Source organism: Salvia hispanica, chromosome 2, assembly GCF_023119035.1.
Source record: "Salvia hispanica cultivar TCC Black 2014 chromosome 2, UniMelb_Shisp_WGS_1.0, whole genome shotgun sequence".
NCBI lineage: Eukaryota > Viridiplantae > Streptophyta > Magnoliopsida > Lamiales > Lamiaceae > Salvia > Salvia hispanica.
In genome coordinates, this window is record NC_062966.1 from 13,138,147 (window position 1) to 13,162,129 (window position 23,983).

At 32.9% G+C, this 23,983-nt stretch overlaps 2 protein-coding genes across 5 annotated transcripts; both read left to right on the top strand.

Moving 5' to 3' along the window:
• Nucleotides 1–993: 993 nt before the first annotated feature.
• LOC125204519 (protein CHROMATIN REMODELING 8) lies at nt 994–7,807 on the top strand. 4 transcript variants are annotated; one of them, XM_048103197.1, is made up of 8 exons: nt 994–1,179; nt 1,514–1,619; nt 2,173–2,721; nt 2,830–3,235; nt 3,464–4,322; nt 4,709–5,318; nt 5,580–6,038; nt 6,593–7,807. In XM_048103197.1, exons 2-8 carry the CDS (start codon nt 1,527–1,529, stop codon nt 7,271–7,273), a joined length of 3,657 nt encoding a protein of 1,218 aa, XP_047959154.1. In that variant the 5' UTR covers nt 994–1,179; nt 1,514–1,526; the 3' UTR covers nt 7,274–7,807. The 4 variants fall into 4 exon arrangements, with proteins under 4 accessions (XP_047959154.1, XP_047959157.1, XP_047959155.1 ...); XM_048103200.1 differs by having other exon boundaries at nt 3,503–4,322; XM_048103198.1 differs by having other exon boundaries at nt 2,830–3,232.
• Nucleotides 7,808–8,182: 375 nt separating this feature from the next.
• On the top strand, nt 8,183–9,385 carry LOC125204164 (H/ACA ribonucleoprotein complex subunit 3-like protein). The gene is made up of 3 exons (XM_048102737.1): nt 8,183–8,330; nt 8,421–8,463; nt 9,116–9,385. Exons 1-3 carry the CDS (start codon nt 8,277–8,279, stop codon nt 9,211–9,213), a joined length of 195 nt encoding a protein of 64 aa, XP_047958694.1. The 5' UTR covers nt 8,183–8,276; the 3' UTR covers nt 9,214–9,385.
• Nucleotides 9,386–23,983: the final 14,598 nt, after the last annotated feature.

Sequence of the window (23,983 nt, forward strand, 5' to 3'; positions counted from 1 at the left end):
AATCCTTCTTATTAAATACTCCCTCCGTCCCAGATTAAGAGTCACTTTTTGCCATAAAAGTCCGTCCCAGTTTAAGAGTCACTTTTAGAATTTTCCATATTTGGTCATACAATTTTACCCCATTCTTCATCAAAATTACATCAAAATGCCATTATCTACATTAAAATAAACCAAAACAAAAATCAAAAGGGACCCACCTTCAACCAACTCTACCATTTCACTTCATTTATTACACACTCCACCATCTCACTTCATTTATTACACACTCCAACTCTTTCTTAAAACTCGAGCCATAACAATAAGTGACTCCAAATGTGGGACGGAGGAAGTACTAGTTTAATAAGATTGTAACTTCTAATGTGGGATAATTAACCCTCTTAGTTATTCCCTAGAATTCTCTCATAGCTCATTAAGTTTGCAATTTTGCACAACTTTAATCCATTATTTCTCACTCACCGGGAATCGGATTTGAGAAAATGAATATACCACGGTCATCTACTCCGAACGTAGATCGACGCTATATCATTTAATTTCACAAAATTAAATGTCTCGTTGAAAGTATAATTGGTCAAAGTCCATTGACCGGCATAGATTCCAACAGCGGGGAGTTCGCACGAGAAGGCTATGGGATGTCCGCCACTGTGCAGGGAAGACTATGAGAAGTCCTTATGACGTGGCAGTGCTGGGAAGGCTATGAGAATTTCTTATGACGTAACGGGAGGTGTTTTTGTGAAGTCTGTCGGAAAGACTATGGGAAGTCCGTACCACTGGAGATGATCTTAGTAAGAGTTTGTATTCAGTATTCTATAGATCGAAACTATAAATTACGTAAAATAAAAGGGGAAAAGTATTTGGCGGTTGACATCGCGCCACGTGGTCCCCATATCTGACGAGCGATGCTTCGGCCAGGTCAACAGTTTGCTTCTGAAAATCAGAGGTATAAAATCCCAAAATATAAGAAAATTAAAAATTCGTATCTCTTTTTTCTTTACCGCGGGGATCGATCTTCAACGAAGCCAAGAAGCTTAGCCGCCTCAGCGTAGTCGATAACAACAATATTGCGATCATCCACTTTTCAATGATTTTCTCCAAATTTTGAGTAGTTGTTCGTTTGCTAGAATTTATTCGAGAAATTTGCAGGTGAAAGGTCTGGAGAATTTTCTTCTTTGGAGATTGATAGTGCGTGAGAGCAATTTCCTCATTTAATTTTATGTTTCTTCGGTCAGCTGTAGCGAGTGGTATGAGATTATTAGAAAATTGGAGTGAATAGCGTTCTAATTCGTGGGCATTCGAGCATCAAATATCAATTGTCATACATGTTACTGTTTTATGCATTTGTAGTTTGGTTGAGTGAATTGCTTGTTGTTTGCTTCAGAGACTCTCGACTAATATTAGCAGCATTTTTTGGTTGGAATTTTAATTAATTCTTACTTGCACAATGGCTAATTTGTCAAGTGCAAATACAGTATCAGTTTTCATGTTGCTGAATAGTGAACAAATCATGTGATTGCAGGTGACGCAGTTCAATGGAAGAAGAGGAAGAAGACAGGATTTTACTGAGCACTTTAGGCGTCACGTCGGCCAATCCTGTAGATATTGAGCGTGACCTCATAGAGAAGGTTGTATTCGTGTATCATATGCTATTTTCTCATCTAAAATGGCTATCTTTTCCAGTTGTGTGCTAACCATGATGCCAATGTATTTGTCTTTGCAAATGTTGCCTGTTGTGTGCCCCAATTATGGTATTTGAAGGTATTCATGATAGAATACTAATTTTATTACAATGGCGATTGCTTTGAAATTCCTTTTATCTCAAGAGATATAGGGGGTTGATGTAGTAAATTTGTTTGCTGGTCCTTCTACTCCCATATCCACATTGCTGTAGTATTTGCTACTATGCTTCACTACTGGAGACATTTTGTACCTTTTATCAAGTTATGCAGAATTTTGTTGTCATTATTAAGCCAAGAACCTTGCATGACAGCAAGCTCACATCCAAAACTGAACTACTGTGAAATTTCTGAAAGTCAATGGAAATTATATATTTGCAGTGCCCCAAATTTATGTATGAAGTGGGGCACTTTGTTTGTACATTTCGCTAAATTGTATACATACACTAGTACACACATGAAATATCTTTACTTTGAATTGATGAAATATTTGTGTGGATAGGCGAGAGAAGATGCAGGAGACTCTCATAAAGTTGCTGCAGACATTGAGGAACATGACACTGTAAAGAGCAATGGGACCTCATCTCATGGCCATGGTAACTTGGTTAACAAATTGAGGGCAGTTAACCTTGAATTAGATGCTGTTAGATCTGCTGTAGAACAGTTAGAGGACTTCAAGAGAGACAAGGATCAACTTTCGGATGAGGATGACAAGACAGAGCAGGATAATGCAGAAGGGGATACAATTGTTCGTCAGTCATCATCAAGTGTGACCCTTCAGCATGCTCTTGCCACAGATCGATTAGACAGCCTGCTAAAAACGAGGGCTCAGCTTGAGAAAGAGATCTCCGAATCTTTTAAGAGTAACCAAGATGATGACAGGTTGATAAGAAACCTTGTAAAAGAAGTGCCCAAATCTAAGCGAGGATTGAAAGAGGTTGATAATATAAGCCGTAATAAGAACAAGCGGCTTAAAAAAGTTTCAGTAGATGATGACGATGATGATTTTGAAGCCATTCTGAATGCAACATCTGCGGGGTTTGTGGAGACTGTGAGTGAATTTCTTTATGTTCTTCTTGATTTTGGTCAAGTATACCACCTGAAGTGTATCTAGATATTATCCTTAAAGTTAGCTAATGCATCAATGCTCATGTTATAGGAAAGGGATGAGCTAATTCGGAAAGGAATTTTAACTCCTTTTCACAAGCTTAAAGGATATGAACGTCCTATCCATGAGCCTGGATCATCCAGTATGCACGTAGCATCTGAGGATCCAATGGAATATAATGATCTTGCTTCCTCCAGCATAGCCAGGGCTGTCCAGTCAATTTCGAAGGCCTCAAAAGCACGCCCGGCAACCAAAATGCTTGATCCTGAAGAAGTACCTAAACTTGATGCACCCAGCTTCCCATTTCAAAGACTTCAGACTCCTTTGAAGATCCCTCAGTCCCTCAAAACAGAATCAGACAAGGTCAAAGAAATTACAAGAACGAAAAGAAGGCCTCAACCTGGGAAGAAGTGGAAAAGGTTGATTTCCCGTGAGGAAAAGCTCGAGGAAGAAGGTGGTATGCCAAGGCTGTTCAATGTATTTGTTGGTCTTTGTGTTCGCTGCTCGCATTAGTTGGAAAAACTTTATATGAGATTATATATTAGTTCTAGTCTGTGTCAAGTTCCATTCATTTTTATAATTTATTTTCTCTGAGTTTCCGGTTGTTTGTCTTTGTTATAACGTCTAGTTTTTTCTTCCCCTTCCATGACTAATCTTCTGAGAATTTATTTGCTTACTTATGAAGATTTGAAGACTTCCAGTAACAGAGATGATAACCTTGAAGGTGTAGAAGATGTGGATGATGAGGAATCTTCATTTGTTACGCTTGAGGGGGGATTAAAAATCCCAGAAACAATTTTTAGCAAACTTTTTGACTATCAGAAGGTTGGTGTCCAATGGTTATGGGAACTTCATTGTCAAAGAGCAGGTGGAATAATTGGGGATGAGATGGGCCTTGGTAAAACAATACAGATCTTGGCCTTTCTCGGATCATTGCATTTCAGTGGATTGTACAAACCCAGCATTATTATTTGTCCAGTCACACTCCTACGGCAGTGGAAGCGAGAAGCTAAGAAATGGTACCCAGACTTCCATGTGGAGTTATTACATGATTCTGCACAGGAAACACCCTGTAGAAAAAAGCAACCAAGATCAAGTGACAGTGATAGTGATTCTGATGATTTGAGTGATGGTGATTATGAAGAAAAATCATCGTCAAAAAGCACTAACAAGTGGGATTCTTTGATAAATCGTGTCATGAGATCAGAGTCTGGACTACTGATAACCACGTATGAGCAACTTCGCCTGCAAGGGGATAAATTGCTTGATATTGAATGGGGATATGCAGTTTTAGATGAAGGACATCGAATTCGGAATCCAAATGCTGAGGTTACTCTTGTTTGCAAACAGTTGCAGACTGTTCATCGCGTAATAATGACTGGTGCTCCTATTCAGAACAAGCTATCTGAGTTGTGGTCTTTATTTGATTTTGTGTTCCCTGGGAAGTTGGGTGTCTTGCCAGTGTTTGAGGCAGAGTTTGCGGTTCCCATATCTGTTGGTGGTTATGCCAATGCAACTCCATTACAAGTATCCACTGCCTACAGGTGCTTTCAGCTTTGTAGCATGTTTCTCAAGATTTGTTATAGAATCCAATTGTTGAGCGTGCATGTAACTCTTAAGATTGGTTAGTCAGTATTGTTGTTAGCCTTCTTGAAGTTGCAAGAATTAGATGAGAAGTTATCTGTTTAAGAAATATAAATACTTAAAAGCACAAAAAAAGAGTTTTATTATTGCACCGGAGTCTTAGTACTTGACATTCCATATTTGGTCCTGTCTAAGTAAGCTGTTTTTAATGACCAATCACCTGAGTAAATGAATGGAAAAGAGTATCAGTTTGAAATTAGGCTGCCACAACTGTCATAGTATCTACCTTGGTGTTGGCTTTGTCTCTGCATTTCTCCTCTTTGATGATTGTATATGGTTTTTGCAGATGTGCTGTTGTCCTACGTGACTTAATCTTGCCTTATCTCCTACGCCGAATGAAGGCAGATGTAGATGCTCACCTTACAAAGAAGACTGAACATGTCCTCTTCTGCAGTCTTACTCATGAGCAGAGATCTGTGTATCGTGCTTTTCTTGCTAGCTCGGAAGTTGAACAAATTTTTGATGGAAGCAGAAACTCTTTATATGGAATTGATGTTATGCGTAAAATTTGTAACCATCCCGACCTTCTTGAGAGAGAACATTCTCATGGAAATCCAGATTATGGGAATTTCAAACGCAGTGGAAAAATGAAGGTTGTTGCTGAAGTACTTAATGCATGGAAAGATCAGGGACACCGCGTTCTTCTTTTTGCACAAACAACTCAGATGCTTGACATCATGGAGAATTTTCTTGTTGCCAGTGGCTATATTTATAGGAGAATGGATGGTATGACTCCTGTGAAACAGAGAATGGCCCTGATAGACGAGTTTAACAATACAGATGATGTATTCATTTTCATTTTAACAACCAAGGTTGGTGGTCTGGGAACAAATTTGACTGGTGCTAACAGAGTGATAATCTTTGACCCCGACTGGAATCCCTCAACAGATATGCAGGTATGCATTTGTCTGATCTTAGTTTAGTTTGCATACATTTCTTGAAATAGGGTGCTAAGTTGTTACTTATATTCTTGAATGTTTGTTCCCATAAGTAAACATGGAATGCTTCTATAAAGTTCTTTCATGGGTTTGAGTGGTCGGGTTTCTACTTCAATTTTGATGTGTGTTCCAAGTCTGAATATGAAGAAGTAAATTTGAATTGATTTGGCCAATTGAAATACTTGATACCAACATATAACTTTTTATGGTCTGAATCAGGCTAGAGAACGTGCTTGGCGTATTGGCCAAAAAAAAGATGTAACAGTCTATAGATTGATTACTCGTGGAACCATTGAAGAGAAGGTTTATCAGAGGCAGATATATAAGCATTTCCTGACAAATAAGATATTGAAGAATCCGCAGCAGAGAAGATTTTTTAAAGCCCGTGACATGAAGGATCTTTTCATATTGAATGATGATGGCGATGGTGGCTCTACTGAAACATCTAGCATTTTTAGCCAGATATCTCACAAAGTAAATATTGTTGGAGCTAGCAAAGATAAGCAGGATGAGTCGACTCCCGTGAAACCTAGCACATCCAAAACAGATGCTTTAACAATTGATTTAGAAAACGAGGTAGGTAAAAACATTGGTCAAGACAAAGCCAGTTGCAGTGATGCGAAAGCAGATGAAGAGACAAACTTTTTGCAGACTCTCTTTGATACCCACGGGATTCATGTGAGTTCCTAATTCCTAGCCTCATTTATTTATCTGGTATTTAAATGTCTTCTATAAATATAGTATGACTTGTTGGCCTTAAATAGGAGTATCATAAACAACTTTTTCTGAGAAGAAGGATAACTATAGTGATGGAATACTGTTAGTATTTTAAAGGTAAATTTATTCTGAAGGAAAAAGTTGGTCACAAAACTTTTCAAAGGCAGTTTATGTGATTGATTTTTAGCAAGTACCAACTTCTGCTTCATTTTTGTTTGTTCTCTTTGTGCTACTTTAAAATTCTGGTGCTGAGTCCTTGTAAAAGTGTTACTAGAATATTAATTGTCATGCTAATTTATTAATAAATTGAATGATTCTGTTATATATTGCCATGTTCTCGGCCCTGCCTAGAATAGAAATGATTTCATATTATTACTGTTTATATCTTCATCTGACTATTTAGATATTTTAACATATGTTGCATGATACTTTTAGCTAAAATTAAGCATGTTTCATGAATCAATTTTCGTTGGACTGTTGCCCATTTTTCCCTTCTGATTGGTTGGATTTTCTAGAGCGCTGTAAACCATGATGCAATTATGAATGTAAATGATGAAGAGAAGATGAAGCTTGAGGAGGAGGCCTCAAAGGTAGCCCAAAGAGCCTCGGAAGCATTGCGACAATCACGAATGCTCCGGAACCGAGAAAATATAACCGTTCCAACATGGACTGGAAAATCAGGAGCTGCTGGTGCACCATCATCAGTGAGGAGGAAATTTGGCTCCACAGTTAATTCCCACTTGGTAACTTTGAGGCAATCAGAAGTAGTTTCAAATAATGGTGCCAGCAAGTTAAATAGATTTGCTGCTGGTGCGTCTTCTGGTGAAGCCTTATCTTCCGGAGAGTTGTTAGCTAGGTTAAAAAGAAACCAAGAACAAGCTGTCAGTGATGGTCTTGAACATCAGCTAGCTATTGGTACACCTTCCAATGGAAGAGAACGGTCCGCAGCTAACAGTCATTCTAGATCAGCAAGCAACACTGTAGTACTTCCAGAACTTCTGATTCGTCAAATCTGTTCTTTCATTCAGCGACAAGGTGGGAGCTCAACTTCAGCCACAATAGTGGATCACTTCAAAGACAGGATACCTTCAAAAGATTTGCCTTTGTTCAAGAGTCTTCTCAAGGAGATAGCTTCATTGGAGAAAAACCCTAGTGGATCATATTGGGTTCTGAAGCCAGAATATCACGATCAATGATGTCCACTGAAGCCGTTCTTCTTGGAAATCTTCTTCTGTTTCACGATGGGACACTCATATTTGCTGAACTAACAGGAACACCACCCTCTGGACAACGTTTTTGATGTACAGGGAACATTACTTGGCCTTTTGTCATTCATTGCCACACACCAGGTGGTTAAAGTGAAGTATCTTCACAGTTTTGAGTAAATTTTTTCTGGCTTGGTGGGCGCTGTGATTGTTGGCATGTCGCAGGTTCTCATCTTCTCGTATAAATTCATTTTAAGTTGATTTAAGTGCGTCCGAAGATGGTTTATTGTGGTGCTCAGAGTTTTCATGTGATGAATATCATCATGTCGTGAGCAACGAATGATATTGGAAGTAATCTTCCGACTTACAAATTGTGAATTTATGTGGTGTAGAAAATGGAACTATGAGGGCTATTGTAAGATTAAAATTTTCAAAGTTGAAGGACACCATGAAGGGTGGGGTTAGGGATTTGAGATCTCTCAATATTCATTTGAAATATATATATAAAAAAAAAATCATTTCGCGTATTGTGTCTAAAATGAAAATTTCCATTTTTTATGATCCAACAATTTGTTTGAAAAAAAGAAATCTACTTTTATACGCTGTGGAGATTATTCACGAGCTTCTTTAATTAATATGACACATTTTTAGAAAAATGAAACAATTTTGTAATCAACAAACTAGATTATTTCTGAAATGCGTTGCGACACTATTAGTCCCGAGTAGTTTGAATCATCAATATTTATGAATGTAATGACTAAATGAATTTTTAATTAAACGAATATAAATAGATTTAGCAACAAATTAAAAAAAGAATAACAAGAATGCAAATTGGTTGTACGGACTGCACAAATGGGCCGGTTGGCCCGCTAACCAAATAGGACTGAAATACCTATTTATTGCCAAACCCTTTTGCTAAAGCCGCCAATTTCAAGGGTTGAAGCTGAAGCTCAACATATTTCCCAGATTAAGGTGGTTTTGAGTGTTGGTGAAGATGTATCTCCAATTTTACATCAACGATAACGGTGACAAAGTTTACACCACCAAGGTCTTCCTTTTCCCCCTTCGTTTTCTGTTCAATTTTCTTTTCATTTAATATGTGATTAATCGAATTTTTCTGGCGATTTTCTATGTGCAGAAGGAGTCACCGTTAGGGTTAGCGACAGAATCAGCCCATCCTGGTAAAATTTCCGATTCTGTAATTAATAGTGTGCGCTATTGTATCCTTTCATTCTCCTCATTGAGTTGGTGTGTGAGTAGACGTGGGAGGAGGGGGGTTAAATGAATTAATTTATTTTCTTTGACCATTGTTTTGTGAAATAGCATTGAACCGTGATGTTATTGGTATTGTGATGGAGACAAATTATAGTTGTAGATGATTCAGTGATCAATGACGACAAAGTATTCTATAGCCTGAAACCCCGTCACTGGTATAAGTGCAAGATTATATTTCATGATTGAATATGTACAATGTTTGGATCATGAATTTCAATCTTACAACTTAATCTTAGATGAAAAATCATATCATAATAAGTTATGAAGATAATCATATGATAATGAATTATAGCAATCGAACAACACCTTTTCGTTTTCTTGTGTGTACTATCTACTACTTGTATGCCAGAATCTCTTGGTGGAATTCTGGTTTCATCGTTGTGGACTCTAATTGCCAGCCATTTTACATGTTATTTAACTTGACTTACTGGGTAATCTTGTATTGTGAAAATCAAACTCATAAATTTGAACTGCTATTCGATGTCAGTACATCAGTAAGACTGAATGAAACTTGTTCTGAGTTTTGCGCTTATGTTCTGATTCTTCTCCTGCATGCAGCCCGCTTCTCCCCTGATGATAAATACTCGAGGCAGAGAATTCTTCTGAAGAAGCGCTTTGGTCTGCTTCCAACCCAAGGCCCTCCTCCCAAGTACTGAGTTTGCTAGCGAGATCCATCCCCTGTTGCAGTCTTGCAGATATGGTAAATGCTCAGAAATAGAGTGTGCTGTCTACATGGGCATATATTTGTAGGCTGTAACATTATCATGACTGAATTAATGTTTATCACTCCCTTTTAACAAGTTTATTATTAATACTGTCTTAGTCTTATGATCATGCCTTCTAGTTAGCCCGTTTCCTTTAATATATATCTTCACTGGAATTCTGTTTTAAGCTCTGCTTTGAAGTTTTTTGTGCAAGGAAATTGGGTTTTAGCTTTCACATGCAATACTCGAGCACAACTATAGTTTGTTACAAATGTCTTGTCATCTACTTTCATTATGTTTCAGTATCCCTATTAAAACTTTTATTTAATTTTCTTTGCACGTCGTTTGGTCTTAAATAAAACGTAGATTAATTGAGCTTTAATTCTGAGTGGGTTTTTTTTATAAAATTACATTCAATCTGGACGCGCTTAAATAAAACATAGATTAATCGTTTGTTGCGAACAAACCAATTAATCTTTCTCTGAAACTTTATAAATTTATACTACTATTATTGTCCAGTTTTAACTTTAAAAAGTATTAACAGCCGAATAATACGTCTGTAACGTTGATGGAGTTGTTTATGCGTATCTGATGGTGATTGTGATTGGGAGAGACAGTGTTGTTGAGCTTGAGGATGGAGGATCGCGTGGGTGAACGTTGTGGCAAAGTTTCTTCAATCGAGCTCGCAATTCGCGCGTCTTCCCCTTGGATGGCCCCTTCGAACTCTCAAACCATATGTCCCAGCTGAAACCCCAACAATACCATCAATTTCTAACTTTCAACTTTTACAATCTCATAATATTGACTTTTATGTTTCAGTCCTCTTATTACTTGCATGCATACTTTTGCTAAACAAACTAAGACTCAATAAAATTGGACCCATTTTAGATAGGACTGAAAAGCGAACGTCATACCTCCAAACTCGTATATTTTTGGACTAATCATAATAGTATAATACTAGTAGATAAATAGAAATAGAAATAGAAATAGCTCATGCTCTTTTACGGGAAAATACTTTTACCTTTTTTTTTAATTCACACTTTTGTTACCTCCATACCTAAATCTATACACCTGTGGCCCATACTTTATATTTTCTTTACTTTTCTTCTTTTTTTCACACAAAAATTAAAAAATAATGTGAAGTATACTCCCTCATCCCGCTGTAAGCTAGGCACTCTTTTGGGCACGAAGTTTAAAAAATTACTATAAGAGTTTAGAGGAGAAAGAGTATGGTATGACAGAAAAAAGTAGAGTGGAGAGAATATAGTAGTTGGTAGAATCAAGTACTATAAAAGTGATTAAATTGTGCCTCTTCTATTGCGGGAAGATACGCAATAATCATACAATAAGATGCGGTGGAATATAGGAGTATTATAAAACCTAGTTATACGTTCCCTTACCATGGAAAATCTTATTTTACTTATTTGTTTCATTACCATGGAAAATCTTGTTTTACTTATTTTAATTTCCATACATTCCAGAACGTTCCATTACCATAATGATACTTTTTCTTGTAGGATTTGGTATCAATTTGTTTCCTTAAAACTTTTATTTTACAAATTAAGATTTCCAATACGTATTTTACTTATTTTTTTGGCATAATTTCGTTTTAATATATTCCTATTACCATAAATTATACAAACCTTCAATTATAAATACCATGTAATGAACTGTGAAAACATATTCGGTAAAATTATTACTATTAGTTTACAAAACCATAGGCGAAATGAAAATTCAAGGCATGGTTTAAGTAATTTTGATTTTGCAGTTGATATTGAATGCTAATTCTGTAAGAGTATTCAATATCAAAGATTTGAGGGCCTAATATTGTAATAAGCTCTCAAATCTTTGATATTGAATACTCTTACAGAATTAGCATTCAATATCAACTGCAAAACCAAAATTACTGACACCATGCCTTGAATTTTCATTTCGCCTATGGTTTTGTGATAGTCGATTTTGTAATGTACTACTAATATTGTATTTGTAATTGTTTATTATAAACTAAATTTTTATTAAATCTCTGAATGATAGTTGATTTCATGATGTACTAATAATATTCTAGTATTTGTAGTTATTTCTTACTCCACTATTTACTAAATTTTTGTTAAAGGTGTTGAAGCGAGCATGGAGTGAGGCCGTTAAATCAACAAAGACAAATCAAGTCTTGATCCCACAAGGGGATTGGAACTTGAGTCAGGCGATATTGTCGGGGCCGAACAAGGCCGCCAAGACTCCTATTTTCTCATTTCAATTTCATGATCCCAATGTACTGGATTATGATATCATTAATACAGATGCATAAATATTTTATGAAAGTTTTATTCTTTCGTTTTTTTTTCTTGTCGCCGAAACTATTTTTCTGCTTCAATAATTAGAATCTTAGTAGACATTTTTATTTTAAGAAACATTTATTGATTAAAATTGGAATTCGGCAATGCATTATGAACTTGTATCTGTATGGATTGTGTTCTTCAGCTGAGGGTGATTGTTTCCTTTTAACATTTTTAATTAGGACAGAATCCATTTTATTTGTATAGTTACTTGATAAAAACATCTGTTCCCTTCCTAGCGAATTAAGTGAGTTTAAAGCTCTCAATTAATAATTTCCAGATTCTGAAATAAGTATGAATTACTCTCTGAAATTGTAAATTTAATTCTCAAATGTAACATTTCCGTCAATTAGGGAGCGAATTAAGTGAGTTTAAAGCTCTCAATTAATAATTTCAGATTCTGAAATAAGTATGAATTACTCTCTGAAATTGTAAATTTAATTCTCAAATGTAACATTTCCGTCAATTAGGGTTTAACATAAGATGGAATATTAATATGAAAAATGTACTCACTTGAAAAATCAGCTGTTCTCACTGATTTACGAGTCTTGTCACGTCGAGTGTTTTCTTATAATGATTTACGAACATCGATTGCTTCTTTGATTTTAATGGAGACACTCAATGATTTCATACAAATATTATCATCTTCTAATAAATTGTCGTGTATTACATCAAAACTAAGTGTATAATAGAATGTTTTCGAGGCAAAGTGTGTTGAATGGATACAATGATACATTATTTCACCACAAAAACATGACATCTGGAAAAACCCAGTGTTGAAGTTTTTTAGGTTGGACACAGCCTAACATTAGACTCATCATATTTGTGTTGAAATAAAGATTTGCATAAAAATAATAACACTGAGATAATGATACATATTCCATTTGTTTCCGCTGTGTCCATTTCATTGATAAACACAGGGAACGAATTTCGTCCAATAAAAAAAATTCAAATCCTATGGTAAAAACATGTTCATGTTCGTTGCTGCTGAACATTAGTAGTAATATATATTGGTAAGACTAGGGGTGCATATATATTGCTAACTTAAGTTCCTAACGCTGCTAACTCATTAACGCAGTGTATTAAAAATATCAACACGATGACAATAAAATATCAACACATAATGTCAACACAGTATATTGAAATGTTAATAAAATTATGTGTTGATAGTTTAATGTCATCGTGTTGACATTTTTAATACACTGCGTCAATAAACTAACAGAGTTAGCAATTTAAAAAGTCAGCGATTGATCACACCCCAGTAGGACTATATATTAAATATTAAGTCTTAATGTATTCATTTTTCTATAACTTTAAATAAATATATAATTAACAAATCAAACTTTGATTTTTTTTTAAAATTAAAAATGGAAATAATAATTTTAATAAATTAAAATACAAAAGCAAACTTTTTCCACCTGACAATCTATATAATACGTGGATTATTTGTGACGACAAGAGATTACATATGTATATAAGTAAATAAATTATGAGTATTATTGATTAGAATTTAAAATGATGGGAAAGTCTTGACGTAATACGGAAGTGGGCTCCAACTTCTTACCCTTTGCACGTTGGGCTGAATTTAGATATGGGAATGGATTATCCACGTAATCCTCATTAGTAGTACTATTCCCAATTTTAAGATTATCTGGACTTGGTTAGTTGTTTGTAACTAATATGAAGCTATTGCAAGCATGCATCATAGAAAGTTTTGTTTTGTACTAAGGACTTATGAAATCTTATTTCTCACCTATCTATATAATCAAATTATACAGAATGTGGTCGCAAAAATGTTGGATGTCTTTCAATAATCAGATAATGCAATTAAAATGGTTGCAGAAGGATTTGTAATCAGGGTGTTGAGTATGTAATTAGGGAGTTGAGTGTATATCTATCTATCTATATGTTTCTTTGCATATGGAGTACTAGTTAAAAGTAAAAAAGAATTATAGAAGAAAAGTACTCTCTCCGTCCCCCATTAGCAGTCACAGTTTGACCGGGCACGAGTTTTAAGAAATGTAAAGAAAAATTGGTTGAAAAAGTTAGTGGAATATGGGACCCACTTTTTTATATTGGTTTTATAATAAAATGTGAGTGAAGTGAGTTAGTAAAATATGGGACCTATTACCATATATGATAAAAATGAAGTGTAACTCTTAATTGAGGACGGACCGAAATAAAAAAAGTGTGACTCTTAATCAGGGACGGAGGGAGTATAAGAGGACCTTATAGCATATAGATAATGTATCAGGTATATATAAATAGTATGTGTGAGGAATTGAGTCAACTAATTGATAACATCAGTCATGGAAAAGTATGCCTTTGTTGTAAGCAAGAAGTAACAACGCCGCTTGACAATAAAAAGGGAAATGATAAAGAAATTAAAACTTTACAATTTTGTCAAAAAAGAATGAAGTTTATCTGAAAAGCTGGCTCTCACCTTCTCGCATAAGTTTGATCAGATAAAATATTATCTTATCGACAACGGACACCAAATTTAATTAAATCTGGTTTTTATTTAGATTAAAAGGATTAAGAATCTATAAATAATTAACCTTACAATTGATATGGGAATTAAGAATTAGAAGATTGATACTGAAAGCAAGCTAGTTGTCAACTTCAATGGGGAATCTTGAGATAGTGAATGTAACCATAAAAGATTAAAAATGATAACATATCTATTTATTAATTAAATAATTTCCCCCACAATTCTGTATGCGACACCACGAATTATTTTGGTGACTTGGCAAAAGATTTGATATTTTTTGATTGGTGTATTTAATTACACTCCATATCATGTACAGTCAAATTTTGATGTTATAGGGAACAAAAATAAAATAGAATGTCATGTCATGTCAAGGTTATTCATAATATAGACACACGAACTATTTTCTAGCGATTTGTAATCTCTATACATGAACAAAATCTATTCGTCGACATTAATATTAATATTTGTCAAACCCATTAATTAACATTATTGTTCTTGCCACGCATTTTTATTTTCAGATGATCAGTATTATATTTCAAGGTTTAGAAATGACTGTGGGACGAGTGACGAAATTTTCAGAAAACATTAGAACATGAATAGGGGCGCGCGATGGACCTATAATCACGGGCTCCAATAAGTCAAATAAAATAATCAAATTATTTCATTAATTTATTTGACTTGTTAATTAGAATATAATACTACTACTATAATATAAATTTGGACACTTTAGTAAATTATTATACTATTGATATTTTATTTCACATGAACTGAGCTAGGGTTGTCAAAATGGATATCGGGTATTAGATACTCGATATCTGAACCCGAAATGTCGGGTAATTGGATATCCGATATCCGATTTTTCGGGTTTCGAGATCGAGTTCGGGTATAGGATTTTTGAATTATCGGGTATCGGACCCGATACCTGATCGGGTATATCCAAATTACCCGATTTTTTTTTAAAAAATTAAATTTTATAAATTATGTATTTATCTATTATTTAAATAATTAAATAATTAAATCTAGTCCCAAAATCTTTCACTCTTAAGTCATATTTAGGGTTATCATATGAATTTTGATGTTTATTATTGATGAATGATGGATGCTATAACTTATGAATTTTTTATTTCTAAAAATTTGTAGTAGTTTTTTTTTATCTTAATCGAACTAATTCAAGTTTTTATCAAATTCGAACTATTATAGGTTTGTATTTTTAAGACTTTGTAGTTAATTTTGTTAAAAAAATAAAATCAAAATTAAAATAAAAATCCAAAAATCCGGATTGGATACCCGAGTCGGGTATCTGGGTACCCGAAATTATTTTCGGATCGGGTATCGAGTATTAGATTTTGGGAAATTCAGGATCGGGTATCCGCGGGTACCCGATTTGACAGGCCTAAACTGAGCCATGTAAGGCACCCACAACGCATAGCGTAGGTGTCTCCATCTCGTCTCTCCAAGACGAGATGGCAGCGAGACAACGATGCAAGCTCTGTCTCGTCGCCATCTCGTGTCCGTCGCGTCCCGCATCTCATTCCGAAGAGGCGGCTGGCAAGACAGCTCTCCACGCGACGTGGCGAGTTGTGGTTCGTGCGTGACGCCCACTTTATATCCGTTAAAATTGATTTTTTTTAAAAAAATTTCAGAAAAAATTCAAAAATTGAAAAAATATATAAAAAAAATTCCAAAAATTATACTAGCCGTTTATAGCCGTTTTTTTGAAATTTGTAATTTCTTTTCAATTTTTTACAGCCACCAATCACTTCTATAAATACCAAATCATTCCCACAAATTATCCACCATAAAAAAACTCTTTATTCTCACTCAAACACTCTACATTCTTCATCTCAAAACATTTTTCTTCTCCCAAATTGAATCAATTCATGGATCCATTTGAGCAAATGGAGCACATTTGGGCAAAATTTGGCAACCAGTAGACGCACATGATCTTCATTAGACAACTCTTTCTTCTGCTTCTTTGCCTCCATTTTTTTAATGGTGTGTTTTTTTATTTTTTTATGATTTTAATTATGTGTTTTTATTTTTTATAGAATTTTAAATTGTAATTTTATTTTATTTAATGAAGTGTGATTTTTATTAATTGGATTTGTTGAAAATAAAAATAAAAAATGAAATCTATCTATACATATATAAAAGGGGAGTTTTGGGGGTATTTATGTAATTATAATTAGAATTTTAGGGGTATTTATGATATAGTGCAATTGTTTATCTCTCTTATCTCCTTTTTTTTTCAATGGAAGGGAAGGGAAGGGAGAGAGATGATGTAGAAATGAGGATTGCGTTCATGCATTTGTTGTAGTGGTGGGTGCTATTATTTTTTTTCCTTCTTTTATTATTTTTTGTTTTTGATTATGTGTTTTAGTTGTCCTTTAACTTTTTTGTACATGCACCCAAAATATATTAATGATTTATTGGCACATGTACTGGGATTATATGTGGATGAACGTTCCTACTTATTTATTAATTATTTCAAAAAAAAAATATATTAAAAAATATATATTTTATATACATATATAAAAGGAGAGTGTTGGGAAAATTAAAAAAATAATGTCATTGTTGTTAATTTAAATGCATATTATAACAATAAAACTATATAATACTCCATATGACATGATATTTATAATAATGTTAGCTATTTTATAGTATTAGCATTGTGGTGTTTTTTATGTAATATTTAAATGTTAATTATATATTTAATATATTTTTATTTTAAAGTTAGTGAAATTTGTATTCAATTTTTAGTATATTTAATATATAAATACAATTAATAAACAAATTGTGTTAAATTATTTACTTTATGAAGTTGTTGTAGTTGGATATATCATGGGCTTAGAAAGAATTATTAAGGAGGTAGCTTAGCCGTTTAACATAAATACGATATCTAAAAACTGTTATAAAATTAGATGCACAAAATTAATGACAAATAATTTATTGATTGACAATTAATATTAATTAGTGCCAATTTCATTTTTAATTTTTGGAATTGAAGAGATTAATAAAAATAATGGTATTTAAATAATTAAACGCTTAATCATAATAATGTAAATGAAATAATGGTATTTAAATATATAAACAATATAGTACTACATGTTTTGAGCTTTTTTTCCTATTACAAGAAGATTGATTTGAGTAGTAAAAGTGAACTAAACGTTGATTGACTTGCAACTTTAGTGGCACAATCTTTTACATTGTTCTACTACGTTTCTACTTAGTTACGTTAATTGTACATTATAAGTTAAATGCACATATTAAATTATATGAATAAAATATAAATAATTTAATTTAATTTTCGGCTCCAATAAATAATACCATTGGATGAATAGATGCTTAAATGAATGCAAGCAAGATTTTTTTTGGTTTACCGTTCACATAGCCCTATTGTAAAGCACTTTCTTGATATGAGTATATAAACATATTTACAGCCAAGATTCGGGTAAAAAAACCTCTGCTATCAGTAAGGATTAGCAAGTAGGCCGACCCAATGTAATGGAATATATCAAATACAGATCTAAAACCTCCAAAATAGAATAAGTGATCAACAATGTAAAATTGAACTGTGATAGAGGGAGAATTTTATTGATATTTGGATCATTTGTTGGTCATGATGAGTATATTTTAAAGTTAAAGGTTTAGAATTTAGATTTCAATGTTTGGGTTTTTAGTGTATAGGGTCACTATATTGGGATGAAATAAAGCTCGACTAGAAAGTGTCTCACCAGTGCAATCTTAAATTATAGCTTTTGATAAATAATATCTTAAAATATCATTAGGAGAAGTGGTAATTATACATTCCTTAGGTTTTTTTTTTGTTTTGTGTGATGTAAATTTGCTTTATTTTTTAGTCTCACGGTCAGAGTTATTTTTCTATTTTGCAAAAATAATGTACAATATTATTTTTCACGTATTTATATTTTAGCTGAATCTCAACATGATCACATTAAAATGTCAACACAAATTTGTGGTGACATTTTAATAAAATGTGTTGACATTTAAATTTATGGAATTTTAAACGAATGCTTAAATGAATGCAAGCAAGTTTTTTTTTTGTTTACTGTTCACATAGCCCTATTGTAAAGCACTTTCTTGATATGGGTATATAAACAGATTTACCGCCAAGATTCAGGTAAAAAACATCTACTATCAGTAAGGATTAGCAAGTAGGCCGACCGAGTGTAATGGAGTATATCGAATACAGATCTAAAACCCCCAAAATAGAATAAGTGATCAATAAAGTAAAATTGAACTGTGATAGAGGGATAATTTTTATTGATATTTGGATCATTTATTGGCCATGGTGAGTATATTATAAAGTTAAGGGTTTAAGATTTAGATTTCAAGGTTTGGGTTTTTAGTGTATAGGGTCACTATATTGCGATGAAATGAAGCTCGACTAGAAAGTGTCTAACCAGTGTAATCTTAAATTATAGCTTTTGATAAATAATATCTTAAATCTCATTAGTAGAAGTGGTAATTATACATTCCTTAGGTTTTATTTGTTTTGTGTGATGTACATTTGCTTTATTTTTTAGTCTCATGGTCAGAGTTATTTTTCTATTTTACAAAAATAATGTACAATATTATTTTTACGTATTTATATCTTAGCCGAATCTCGACATGATCACATTAAAATGTCAATGTGTTGACATTTTAATAAACTGTGCTGACATTTAAATATCAATGTCAATATAATATATTAAAATATCAACTTAAGTTTGCGTTGACATTTCAGTATCGTCGTGTTGACATTTTAATACATTGCATTGATGAGTTAGCAAATTAGTAATTTAAGAAAAATTAACAACGGATTACACGCCTGTGGGTTGTGGTCATATTTATTAAAAATATGGAAATGTACATTGATTTTTTTTTTCAAACTTGCTATATCCACATATATTTTTTTTCTATATTTATGTACAGTTTTCAATATTATCATTATATAATACAGTGAAATTTTCTTATCTGAAATTTGTGACACAAATTATTATAAACTCATCATTTGTATATCACAACTTTATTTTAATAAAATTACTACTTTAATCGAATGTATCATTGATATTAATTATTAAATACTTTATAATTAAGACCTCATATAATTTTATTATTTAAAAAAATATTTCATATTTGAAGAGAATAAAGTGGACCATGCATAGTTAATTTGTTATTAATGTTATCATGTAAATTAATTTATAATCTTAAATCAATGTTTAAAATACCTTAGTCCGTGCATAGCACGGGTGTGATACTAGTTGAATGAATAGTTAAGAGATGGAGGGATGTAGGTGCTATCTCTTAGTTAAGAGATGAGTGAAAAAAGTACAGTGGGGCCCGTGAATAGTGAACAGATGAGGGGGTTAAGAGATGGATAAGAGATAGCGTTGTGGATGACCTAATATCATTGATTGAACATATAGTATTTATTTATGTGCATATCTATGTATTTGTGCATTGCGAACACATTTGTAGGAAACGATGATTATTTCTAGTAGCGCGCAAAATATTCTGGACGCAATGGGTTCTCGACATTATAGAAGTGCCCAACGACAATTACGTAGCTAGCTTACGAAGAGATGCCAGACCAATTAGATGACATAATGTTGCGGTCTCGACCAACCGCTATTTGGTGAAGAGATTTTTTCTCGTGGTCGTGGCGGCCTTTCATGATTCTTATTAGAGAAGGCCAACCACTATGGACGGCCAATTCTTGATGAATTTAAACGAGAGGATTTAGGGCTTTTCCAATATGCTCAATAACATCGACTGTGTGCACTGGGTATGGAAGAATCGTCTGACTATATGGAAAGATGTGTAAACCAATGACTACAAGGGCTAGCATGCGACCATCAACCTCGAAGGTGTTGCTAACCAGCGTCTTTGAGTCTGACATGCATTCTTTGGTAGCCAAGTCGAACAACGATGTCAACGTCCTCAACTGATTGCCTTTTCTCAATGTTGTTTACGCCGGTAGGGCCCCGAGTGTCAAATTAACGATCAATCGATGATGATACCATACGAAGTACTACTTGGCAGATGATATCTCGTGAAGTCGATTGCATGTCTAATGATCTAAAAAGGCATTATATGCAATGACATGAGGCTGAACGGAAGAATGTTGAGAGGACTCTCGGTGTGCTACAAGCGAGCTAGGCAATAAGTGAAAATGATTCATACGTGGTATCAATCATCACATCACATATATGCATGTATCTTAGTGCATAATAGCTCAGTCCATCTCAATTTCAATAAAATTAATATCGGTAGATTCCCCCTTACAACCAACTTCAATAAGATTTGGTTGCAAAATTGGTGCACATAACAATTGAAGTTTAATTAGGTGTTTAAAGCATACAAATTTTAGTATTTAATTATGAAATTTTAATTAATTAATTAATTAAAATAATTTTTAATTTCATTTAATTTTAATATTTGAATTATCAAGTAATTTATTTATTTTAAGCATTTTTTCAGTTCATTGTAATTTTAAAAAATATGTAAAATTAGACAATAATAAAAATAATGATAAAATTGAAAATTTGAGCTGTCTTTGAAATGTGGCTGATGTTGTAGCAGACACGAGAATTGCTTATTTGACAACAAAAATCGATTCTGAGCATGGAGGGCCTTAATTAGAACAAAGTTTTAACTGGCAAATTAATTAAAATCACAAATTTCGGGCCATTTCACAATTTTTTTCTCAATACTCCAAACTATATTGATTGAATGAGTGTCCTTACTTTTCGGAATCTTGTAATACATTGATCATTGCAGATCTGACTGAATATCTAAAATGAGAGTGTATATAAGCTCCACAAATGAAATACAGAGTACTATTTTATTGTATCGTGATGTAACATGAATAATATGCAACATATATATCTTATAAACTTGTGAAATCATATGCAAAATATACACATATACCTATATAGAAATATACTCAGCGAGAACGTGATGAAGTGATTTTTAGTCCTTGGAACGTAAAAATCTAAATGAATGTATTTTCGGATTCGAATCCTAGAGACGAAATTTGTATATTTTTCAATGCAATTAAATTAGTAATAATACAGTAACTTATACATTAAATGCATTGTTCACATATTCAAATAATAAAGAAATATTTTCTTTAAATAAAATAACATTCTGTCTATGTAATTTAATACAATAGCTTTAATCATAAATAGATTATATAACACAATTTTTTCTGAAATAAATATGCATCTAATGTAAGACTAATATAATTTTCGTTTATTAATTTGAAAACAATCAAAATTTACTAGAAAATTTCAACAAAAATACTCATATATAAAATTTTTAGTAGGATAAAATTTTTAGTCAACTTCATAATATTTAATAACAAGCAATTATAATAACCGAACGGAGGCTAAATAGAATAACTCTTATTTTTCCATCATGATTAATATTATTTTCCTGTACTTCTTCAATTCAATTGAATATTAGTATTAAATAACAAAAATTAATAGTTTTAATCAATATTTATAGTGTCCATGAATTAATAGTTTTCATTAAAAAATTTTATTGATATTTAAAAATCTAAATATTAAATTTAATTTTATAAAATTAAATCTAATATTGAAATAAAAAAAAACAAATTCAGTGAAGGATAACAAAATGGAAGAAGAATGATAATTTTGAAATAATATCAAAGTTAGTACATAACTAAAATAATATCAGATTTAAAATGTTAAAAGTGTAAAAAGACCAAATTGCCCAAACCCCCTAAAATAATATCAAAGGGTATTTTCGTACCAAAAAAAGCCAAAAGGACCAGTTTCAAGATAAACCCTTAGTCCAGGGACTACTGACGATATTTTTAAAGTCCAGGAACTATAAGCGAGATAAACCCATAGTCCAGGGACTAGTTTTATAGTTCACTCTATAATTATTTATATCAATCATACATTCAATTTCGATTCCGAACGTTATGTATCAAAAAGAGGGTTTCATTAGTAATTAATGCTATCTATCGTGATATGCTTGATATATTAATTACTGAATACTACTCCTAATTAGCAAGTTTAATGATCCGATTCTTAACTATACTACCCCGTAGCGATATGTATTGATGAAAATTGAAAAGGATAGGAACTTATAAAAAAGAAAAAAAATGAAGGGATAATATATATGTATACATTAGTGATTGGTTAAAAGGAAATGATTTAGTGTGAAAATGACAAGTGAGAAGGGGTCCCTTTAATTATGGTGAGTGTGGGCATGACTTATGGAGGTGAATAATCTCAAAATAGACTAAGGAGCATACAATTATTGGCTCCAATCTCAAGATGCCAAGGAATAAGAAGCCGTCACTCTTTCACCAACATCCCATGTACACATACATACTAATTTCACACATACTACCTAATTAACACACTCATACACAATCCACTAGGTGTAGTATATACTTCTAGCCATGGAATAATATTTTTATAGGAGGCCATAACAAATAAATAAATATTACTGTAAAAGTTAGAAGTTAAAGTAATTATGGATCATTAATCTATATAAAATAATGATGTTGTCATTAATTGATTTACTATCCAATCTCCAGAGTAAAAGTTAATCATGATCAATCAAAATTTATGAATATGATTCGATATTTAATACCATTATTCATGTACTTTTCACTACTATTTATAACTACGTAGTAAGTACAGCATATATTAAGAATACTGATATTGAGCATTGCATTATTCACTTAATTTTTTCTCCTCCAATTTTTAAGTTTTTCAAAGTATAACATCAAATTCAATTAATTTATGAATGAATTAAAAGAACTAAAAGTTTTATCAAAAATAGAAATTAAAAAATACATCTATAAGCATCCCAATTTGGCCTCGAGTATGTTGTTCTCATTTAACAAGTCTCCACACATGACGTTGTAGTACATCGCTAATACATTCTCAATGGATTATCGCATTTTCTCCTTGATTTCCTTCATCTTTCTAGACCTTCGCAACAAAAGATATGATCATTGGCTTCATTCTCCTTTCCCTTGTGCGTGGCTGCCTGCCACGTCGTGTAGTAGCGCACCTTCTCCTAAGCCTCGAGGAACTTTAAGGCCCATAATTGATAGAGATTATGCGCTTCTAATTTGATCAAATTGGTCTCACTCGAGTCGCTTTTCCACCACGACTAGACTTAGTTGTAGATGGTGCATAATTTCTAGACTTGTGGGTTAGCCATCTTGTAGTGGGTGCGAAGCACAAGAGTCAGTGTTTGTTACTTTGTCACATACATTATTGTATATATGTGGAATTGTCTATATAACGACATACCGTTTGAAGACAGATAGAGGTGTCCACGGTTCTAAAATTATTGGTACCCGTTTGAAAAATGTTGGAAATGTAATAGAACCATAAGGGGCTTCACAACTCCGGTTCAGAGTCGTGAACCACTAGTTTAGGTTCACAGGCCCACAGTTCTTGTCTGGTTTCTATTTTTTTTTCTTTTTCAAAAAAGCATTTTCTATGTTTTAACTTATACTTATAACTTAATAGTATTAATAATTTTGAACAATAGAATGCTTAAATTAAATGTGAAGCTAAGGCAACAAGAACAAAATTTGTGACTGTATTAATTTAAATTAATAATGAGAATTAGTTGGCAAAGGAGATATTCTAGTTGGCTGAATTGGGGATGACTTTTAGCAATTTAACCTTAAATGTTGAGTATTTATGCTATCGACAATCTTGACAAAGTTGGTCTAAATCTCAATGGGCTTATCCTAATGGGGAAGTCTCATTTTACAAGTCTAAAAACCTAGTTGTTGAAAATTTTAATTTTATAATAAAATTTGAACCTTTTATATTAGAAAACGCCCGTAAATGCCACGTGTCTCATTGTCATTGTCCAACGGACAATGCGGTGG

Excerpts from the sequence above, each read along its gene's own strand:
- LOC125204519 (XM_048103197.1), top strand. The coding sequence starts at position 1,527 with ATGGAAGAAGAGGAAGAAGACAGGATTTTACTGAGCACTTTAGGCGTC. Across the intron at positions 1,620-2,172 it reads AGCGTGACCTCATAGAGAAG|GCGAGAGAAGATGCAGGAGA; the intron begins GTTGTATTCGTG and ends TTGTGTGGATAG. Across the intron at positions 2,722-2,829 it reads CTGCGGGGTTTGTGGAGACT|GAAAGGGATGAGCTAATTCG; the intron begins GTGAGTGAATTT and ends CTCATGTTATAG.
- LOC125204164 (XM_048102737.1), top strand. The coding sequence starts at position 8,277 with ATGTATCTCCAATTTTACATCAACGATAACGGTGACAAAGTTTACACC. Across the intron at positions 8,331-8,420 it reads ACAAAGTTTACACCACCAAG|AAGGAGTCACCGTTAGGGTT; the intron begins GTCTTCCTTTTC and ends TTCTATGTGCAG. Across the intron at positions 8,464-9,115 it reads GACAGAATCAGCCCATCCTG|CCCGCTTCTCCCCTGATGAT; the intron begins GTAAAATTTCCG and ends TCCTGCATGCAG.